Genomic DNA, 9,391 nt, shown 5'->3' with positions numbered 1-9,391 from the left:
TTTATAAAAATAAGTACGAAATTCTTAAACCATTTCCATACATCAACACCACTTCCCTACCTGTATTCCATATAAAATTTCAAGGTCAATAGTACTTTTAGTACACTTATCGAATTTCAAAAAACCCTTTTGTACAGCTTTCTAACTTTCCATCAGTGACCCACATTCCAAATTGCAGAATTCTAGCTCTTCGCGTTCGCCTAATACAGAGGGTACCATATTTGGTACATTTTAATACATTTCGTACCCTTCTTGTTCGAATTTCCAAAAACCCAGCCTTATCTCACGCCTTCTCACCAACAACAACCCACACTCAATATTTCAAGCTTCTAAAATTCAGTCGTTTTGTTTATAATTGATTTTTAATCCCAGCTTTCACTCACTCACTTAACACTAACACTATTTCTTTTAAAATCCAAGCCTATTATTTCTTAATTTTTTTTAATCTACACCTTTTATTTGTTTCAAAAAACATAATTTTTAAATCCACGTCAATTATTCATTTCAAAAAATCCTCCGTTGATGAACAAATATTCGTTTAAAAATTCCAAGCCTCTGTTTATTGAAAAAATACTATTTTAAAAAATCTGCGATTCTGTTGATGAGAAAAAATCGTTTAAAAAACCCCAAACCTCTGTTGATGTCATATATTCATTTAAAAAAACATGATGAAGAATTTTTTTAAATTAACGCCTTATTGCATACCTTAGCATTTCCAATTATATTAAACAATTCCCTGTGAATTGCACATTGTTGTGGGGGTGGTGTTGTTCATGTACAAGGAGAGTAAGGCCCCAGCTGTGGCGGCCACTGACAAAACTGGATTGGGTGAATTGCTGCTCATACTCAGTTTGTCTATGGACGGTTTAACGGGTGCCGTACAGGAACGTATGCGTTCCTCAAGTGCCCCTTCTGGGCAGCAAATGATGTTTGCCATGAACTTTTGGAGTACTCTGATGTTGGGCTTTGCCATGATTGTGACAGGTATGTAGAACGACTTCTCAAATAATTGAAAATAATTTAAAACAAATTCTCTTCTTTTTTAGGTGAGGGCAAAGAATTCATACATTTCGCCAGCCGCCACCCTGAGTTGTGGGGCCATATGGCCATGTTGGCACTGTGTGGTGCCTTGGGTCAACTATTCATTTTCCTAGTGGTTTCTGGTTTTGGCCCGTTGGCATGTTCTGTTGTCACCACCACCCGTAAATTCTTTACCGTACTCTGTTCTGTGGTATTGTTTGGCAATGTCTTATTGCCACGTCAATGGTTTGGCGCTGTTCTGGTATTTGCCGGCCTCTTTGCCGATATGTTCTATGGTAAAAAACCTCCAGCAACAAATAAGAAACCCCTTCCAAAAGACACCGAGGAAAAGAAGAAGTTAATATCATAGAATTAGTTTCGTCATGCGGAGGTTGCTAGTGACAAGTCTGAGGATGCATATTAATGTAATAGAATTTTTTTACTACTACTTTAAAATATAAACAAACAAATTTCCATAACTAAGATTTTTTTGATATTTATATATAATATTTTATATAGACCAAATTATAAAAATATTGTATAATTTGTTGTTTTTTGTTGATATTTTTATTCAACATTTTTCTATAATTTAAAGTTATTTTGTATAAATTTGATTTTAAGTAAGAACAACAAACAGACAAAACAAAAAGCTATGAATTTAAGAACAACAAAAACTATAAATACAAATTAAAATGTATTTTATTAGATAAGACGAGAAATACAAAAAAACAACAACAAACAAAATAATGATTTCTAGTAAATTTATTTGTATTTGTGTCTTAGAATATTATTTCAATTGGTTTATAGAGCCGTGGATTTTTAAAAATATTTCTTCATCCACTGAGGCGTGGATTTTTTAAACGAACATTTTTTCATCAACAGAGGAGTAGATTTTTCAGAGGAATATTTGGTCATACACCGAGGTGTGGGTTTTTTAAACGTATATTATTTATCAACAAAAGAGGCGTGGATTTCTTAAGAGAATATTTTTACCATCAACAGAGGATTTGATTTTGTAAGCATCAATATAGGCCGGGATTTCTTAAATAATATTGTTTCCATCAGCAGAGGCTTGGCCTTTTTAATGAATAATTTTTCCATTAACAGGGTTTTATTTTTAAACAATTATTTTTTCATCAACAGAGGCTTGGTTTTTTAAAACGAATATTTTTTTCCATTAGCAGTGGCTTGGGTGGATTTTTATCAACAGAAGTGTGGATTTTTTGAACAAATATTTTTTATCCAGAGGCGTATATTATTTTACGAATATTTTGTTCACAAAAGATTCGTGATTTTTTAAACGAATATTTGTTCACTCATAATAAGGTAGGTATACAAAAATTATTATTTGTCTATGATCGTTTGCAGGACGAAAACTAAACGATCATCCAAAATATGAAATAGGGACAAACATTGGGACGTACCGTAATATAGAAGCTATACCAAAACTTGGACCGATTTATCATATCGACACCATTTGCAATAACAAACATCTCTTTTAAATATTGCGATCTCTATCGTAACAGTCTGATTATATTTTTTACATAATATATACCTTATTGGGTCTCCGATGAATATTTCGATGTATTGCAAACTGAATAACACATTTAATATAAACTCCAGCTTATGTTGAAAGCCCATTTGGCCCTGAAAAAAAAATACTTTATAAAAATTCACGACTGAAGTCGTGAAGTCCCCCAAACCTCATTAAAAAAACAACGCTTGGAGGTCATACTGGCCCTTGCAAATATAAACGTGGGGAAAATTCCGTTTTTTTCACAATAATATTAACGTTGTGGCCAAAAATAAGTAACATTAATATAGACATGACTGGTCATGGTACTCACCGAATACAGTTATGTAAATATTTATTTGATATTTTAAATATAAAAGTTAAATTTTTAACAAACAACAAACGAAAACAATTAATTTTCCCATTTTGGCGCTGTAATGTAAAAGTGCTGCCAAGTTTATATAATGACAATCGTTATATTAAGCGCCATATAATACCATAATAAAAAGCGTTCCACTGAAAGAAAGCTCAAACAAGGATTGCATCATGGCACAATGAATAGGTAGTCCATTTAGAGCAGCTGATGTCTTGATTAACTGTCAAAGTGGTAAATTTTACTTGAATTGGATGTGCAATGCTGCCAAATTTTTGGAATATTATAAGGAAAAATTTGACAGATAATCGAGACAAAAAAAATGTTTTTGTTTTGATACATCACCTTATTATTGCATCATGGATTGCATTACAGTGCACAATGGAATTAAATCCTTGCACAATGGGCTCTGATATTCTCTGTAGTTATTTTACAGATTATTTTTTGTTTAATTTTATATTTGAAATACTAAAAAAGCTATTCAGAGAGCTAAAATAAAATATTTTAAATTAATTTTCAAAAAACAGAGTTATTAATTTCTTGTTTTCAAAACCTAAATAAACACATATAAAATATTATTCCCTGCTAAATTATTTAATAATCCCACATTATTTTCGATATTCTGATTTTTTTAGCAGTTTTTCCCAACCAAAAGAATTGTAATTTGGCTTCTTGGTGGATAAAATTAGAAATTAAAATCCAAGCTCACTTTATGCAAAATACGGCGATTGAAATTTAGATAGTCCAATACCAAATAACACGATTAGTCTGCTTTTCCACAGGCAGATTTTTATTTGGCAAATTTTTTGTTTTCTCTTTTGAAATTTTCGCTTGCTTTTCCATTAGCAAATTTTTCTTTGCCAAATTTGCGAATCAAAATACAAAAGAAAGAAAAAAACGTCAAAAGTGTTTGCATTTTAAAGATTTTTTTTAATATTTTATTTATATATATTATTATATAAATTGCAAAAATTAAAAATTAAATTTCACTTGCACAAATTAAAACAACAGGTTTGTAAACAAAAGCCGGCTGAGTGTCAATAAAGCGAATAGGTTCAAAAGGAAATGTCAACAAAATTGTTTTCAACGAACAGAGCAAAGCAGAATTTGCGTGTACGGCAAATTCTGAACAGTCAAATTTTTGTTTTTCTTCCTCGCACCCCTCTCGCCTACAAACTCAGTATTTGCCAAATAAAAATCTGCCTGTGGAAAAGCAGACTTAGGCATTTTAATATTGATTTCTAAGAATATTTTCAGGCGTTTATTTTTAAAATTTTTTCTCTGGAATGTTAAAACATCTAGACGTGGACTTGAATACATAATGGTAATAACATTTTCCAGCTCGTGAATACTTTTTGTAAATGTCCATTTATTTTAAAAGTCATTGTTGAATTCTCCTCCGTTTCCTGCAAATGTGAAATTATTTCATTGAGTGAGTGGACGGGTTTTATCTAGAGAGCTAAGTGATGTGTTGATTCGTAAACCGATGACTATTCATGAATTGCTGGCGGACAGAAGTCCTTGGAAGTTGAAGTAAATCAATTTTTGGAATTTTGGAATCTGAATCTGATCCAAACTTATTTTCGATAAGTAAAGTTAAAATATAAACCTTCACCAAAATCTTATTCTATGGAGTCGAATTTTTGGAGAAAACTGCTGGAGGTTCTAGCACATCTAGGAATTTGGTGGCTGGGATGTCTGAGCCCTCAGTACCCCCTAGGGTAAACTGAGCATTGAGACGTCTCTGACCAGCATTCACGAATACGGAGGGTGCGGAGAGACGAAGTCAGCCCGAAGTAGAGCCCTCCATCCAACCTCCCTCTGGAAATCCACTCTCTGCCGAAGCGTCGAAACCCACATCCAAGGTTGTGACAATTGGCCAGCTGTTGGTGGATGCTCCAAAGGTATCGAACGCGCAAAAGGTGCCTGCGTCGGCTGGGCCTATCTTTGCAGCAATTGTGCCCCTGGATCCGAATCTCAATCACAGCCTACAGCTGTGAAGAGAATGAGGTCCTCGGACAAACAACAACCTGCTGCTAAGAGACCCACGCAGTCGTCAGTAGCACATAGTTCTGCTTCGTACGAGTCGGGAGTGTCGATGGAGAAACCTGCCGAAACAGGTAGCCCAGAAACCTACAACGGCGCCTAGCGACTCGAGAAGCAATCATGGATCGCGCTGACCCTGACGGGATCATCAGTGAAGATAAATGGTGCTAGTCGACAGTTACACGAAATACTTCTTCCTAACCGACGAAGGGGCCAATGTTGTTAATTACTGAACTAAGGAGTCTGCGGACTTCCTTAAGAAGACTACAGACAGCTACTTTCTACTACTTTCGGAATGTTGGCTTCTTCGGATGAGCATGTATCTATCATCGAACGTGTTTTAATTTATCTGATATATTCCATCTATGAAAAAATAGTATTCATGTCGCCGTCCTCTGAACCTTTAAGCCTCACATTGACCTCTCATACCAAAATTGGTCGCCACATCATCAAATAGGAACTTTCCAGATCATTCTCATGGTTTCCAAGAATCCAAAAAGATGGCGAACTTGAGTTTTTGTGTTAACAAAAATTTTTTATGCCTTAAGACCCAAGCCCCTTTAAGAAAAATGCTGTGTATGGCGCTGGGATTGTCCAATTCCAAAGAACACGATAAGAAAATGACAATTCTAATTTTTTCTTCCTATTTTTTCCATTGTAAAAAATTGCGGATACGTCTTTTTTGAACACTTGTTTCTATATGAAGGAGTTGCCAGATCGAAAAACAATTTAACATGTGTTCATAACAGAGATGGAAGTTTCCAAAACTCTTAACCGTTTTCTGTTTATATCGCGCTTTTTGTGCTAGGCTAAGAATTTTCCGAACTGCCCTCGTACCCATAAATATAAATTGTAACGCCCATATTTATATCTTGAGAACAAATGTGCAGCTTTAGAAAGCATACATTGTTTAATTTGCTCAAAATATAAAAATTGACATACACAAAATTTTAGGGCTTTTTCATATTTTTTGAAAATATTCAATTTCTCAAACGAGACACCTTCCAAAATTATGCCAAAATCATGATTTATGTACTTTTTAATTTGTTTCACTGATATTAAATGAAAAATACAAATCAAAAAACGTTTTGTAATAAACAACATATGGTGTAAACTTGGTTTAAGTCCATTGCCTAAATTATTCATTGTTTTCATTCATAAATTGTATTTAAAATTATAATTTAAAACGAGAATCCTTATCTACCCATTATGTAAATTCAAATGAAAATTTGGCGCCATCATGAAGTGCTGCCAAGTCTCTCTTTTTCAACACTACACTACTCATTCAGCCATCCCTGCATTTGTTGTGAATTTTGTTGGGTGGTAAAGAGAGAGCGCGCTCACTCTCTCTCTCCGCCACACACACATACGTACAAATAATGGCAAACTGACAAGAAGAACATTTCTTTGCTGCCTTTTTTCTCATTCGTCCAATATGAATGAAATTCTGACTGACTGAATTCCAATTGCAAGAAGTCAGTCGTCGTGAGTTTATTGTCGTCTATTACGGTTGCCGTCGACGTTGTGCCGTTTGTAACTGCTCCCTATTACTATTATTTTGGCAGTGTCTTATAAAATCATTGAAAAAAAAGTGGAAAAATTATCCTTGCAAATTGAATTAAAAGAAAAATTGAAAAGAAAATCGCAAAAGGAAATAAAGAAAAATTGAAATCGAAAAAATAAATTGTGTCTGAAAAAAAAAATTGTGTAAGGCTTTGCTGCCTGAGAAGTGTTTTATTCTAAAAAAAGTGTCATATGTGTGAGAGTGTGTGTGTGCATCGTTGATGTAAAATAGAGCAAAGGATACAGTTGTCAAAAAGTAGTAGTTGTCTATTGTGGCAGAAGAAATTAAAAGAAATAAGAAAAGGAAATTTAATAGCGGTACGAAAAGCCGCCGTCACGTAATAATAAAAAAAGAAGGAATTAAATTTCGGTGATTGAATAAAAAAAATCATAAAATATTGCTGTGTGTCCAAGTTATAAGGAAAATAAAAATGTATTTTTAAATACAAATTTCATTTGTTGTTGTTGTTGTGCAAAAATAAAATTTCTGTTGTGTCCATTTGGCCAGCAGAATACCTCTCACCAAACACAAAAAGAAGCAAAATTGACAGATAAAAGTGCCAGTGCAAAAATAAAATTAAACGTCTTGTTTTGGTTATTTTGAGAAATTCCCTTTTCGCCACATTGTGCTCTTCTCGGCTCGGCTGCCATAAAACAGCAAAAAGGCAGCAAAACAAGTGCCCAATATAACAAAGAGAGTCAAATCACAAAGAGAGAGTGTCTGTGTTTATTTTCTTTGCAAACAAAACAAGTTTAAACAGAAACATTTATTTTTAATTTAAGGTAAATTAATTTGCATTATTTCATAATTATTAAAATTAGTATATATAGTATTTAAAGTGTCTTGTTCTTGTTGTATTGTGTCATGTTTTGCTCACCCACCACCCTCATCCTTTTTATTTCAAACAAACAACAACACAGTTATAGCGGGCTCTTGCTCTTTTACATTTGCTCCCTTGTTGTGCTCTCTCTCTCGCTGTCTCGCGCGCTCAGTGTCATGTAACTGCAATGCTGTTACTGCAGTGACAGTGTGTGTGGTGTGTGTGTGCGGTCTTTTGTTGTTTTTCCCCAAATCAGCTGTTTTGTGTTGTTATTCCAATTGGATTTGAACATGAATATGTTTGACTGACAAACAATGGGTTAATTGAATTGCACATTTCTCCCCATCAAAATTTAAATCATAAATAATATTTTTTGTGCAAAATTTATTGGAGGTGGAATTAAATGGCGGACATGGACTTTATCTTCCATTGTATTTTTTCTTTTTTGAAATAACGGTTGCCTGGCTGGTCAAGTTTTCTTATCGCAGTTGTGTTGTTATTATTTTATATTATTGTTATTGGGTCATAAATTCGAATGTCAATTGCAAGAGAGTGCCTGCCTGCTTGCCAGAGTGCATACAATTGTGTGTGTGTGGGAGATAGAGAGAGTGGCTGGTGGGTTTTGTGTTCATGTGAGCTGCCCCAATGTGTGTTTGATATGCGCCAACCCCAAACAAATGCCGGTTACATTTTAATATTTATTTTTTTGAAATTAGTTTTGCCTAAAAATAGGGTGCCTTGTGGTGGATACTATGAAATATATTGTGGTTGTTGTTTTTTTTTGCAAATAAGTAATAAAAAAGAAGAGGAACAGCATATGACATAGACTATGCAACTAAATTGGAACTATGATACAATCGTATTTTTTAGGGAGGGTATTTTGAAATGTATGACTCTTACTCAGTATCTAGAATGCAAAAAACTTAAACACAAAAAAAGGATTTAAAAAATATATTATTTTTTTCAAATTAAAATAGATATAAAAAATATATTTCTTTTTCAAAAATACACAAGGTGCGATTTTTTAAAAAATGTTTTTTCAAATATACACAAGTCGTGAATTTTTAAAAATATATTTTTCAAATATTTTTGGATTTAAAAAAAATATATATTTTTCTCAAAGATCCACAGGCGTGGATTTTTTAAAAAAAATCGTTAATAAATATTTTTTTCAAAGATCCACAGGCGTGGATGATAAACGAGGGATCTGTTCTAGGTTGATGCGGATATTGTCCGCGAAGTGAAAGCACGGCTGTACCTTTTGCTGTGCATTTACACACTAATTTATTTGAATAAAAAGTGATCCCTGTTTAACCAAATATTCTCTCCTTATTACAAGAGACCCACAGCAAGACATTCACTATATTTATTTTTCGAAAACAATGTTCGCTACGTGAACATTTTGCGGACCAGATAATGCATATAAAATATGAGCGTTTTAAAAATACAAATTTAGATATAAAGAACTTAAATGCAATTTATAACAGCTAGGTCACCGCATCCAGGTTCCACCGCCATTTTTCTAATCAGCTTCTTCTATTGGCACTCCACCTTTGTCGGCAGGCTTCTTCTTCCAGTCTGAACCATTGACCATAGTCTCCGTCAGCTTCCCGGTCGTATGATTTCCAACTGGCTTGTCGGCATCTTTGGCTAATAGCATCATTCTCCAGGTTGTACCTCTTCTTCAGCTTCACACCGGCCACATCTTTCATTAACTGCTCGCTACGTTTGGCCGTCTTGTTCATCTTCCAGGGCAGCATATCCACAAACCCCTTCATTGCAGCAGTTTTGTCGTCGTTCGTCTTATTGGCGGTATCATCGGCAAGCTTCGTCATAGCCACCATTTCCTTCTTATTCTGAAATTCGCCGTTATCCACGGACTTCATCTTCTCTGGCCAGAACATCCGTCTTCTTCATCTTCCAGGGCAGCATATCCACAAACCCCTTCATTGCTCCAGTTTAGTCGTCGTTCGTCTTATTGGCGGTATCATCGGCAAGCTTCGTCATAGACACCATTTCCTTCTTATTCTGAAATTCGTCGTTGTCCACGGACTT

General features: G+C 34.3%; 1 protein-coding gene across 1 annotated transcript; it reads left to right on the top strand.

The window, feature by feature from the left end:
- Positions 1-737: 737 nt before the first annotated feature.
- LOC133331359 (solute carrier family 35 member B1 homolog) lies at positions 738-1,393 on the top strand (the record flags this gene model as incomplete). The annotated part of the gene is made up of 2 exons (XM_061539757.1): positions 738-984; positions 1,047-1,393. Coding segments are annotated over 2 exons (591 nt in total), but the record flags the coding sequence as incomplete, so codon positions are not given.
- Between the last annotated feature and the right edge of the window lie 7,998 nt (positions 1,394-9,391).

The sequence above is a fragment of the Musca vetustissima genome, unplaced genomic scaffold (genome assembly GCF_032173495.1).
Source record: "Musca vetustissima isolate MV318-11 ecotype Yass unplaced genomic scaffold, APGP_CSIRO_Mvet_v1 utg4927, whole genome shotgun sequence".
NCBI classification, from domain to species: Eukaryota; Metazoa; Arthropoda; class Insecta; order Diptera; family Muscidae; genus Musca; species Musca vetustissima.
Note: the sequence above shows the minus strand (reverse complement) of the source record. Positions and strands in the feature narration are given on the sequence as shown.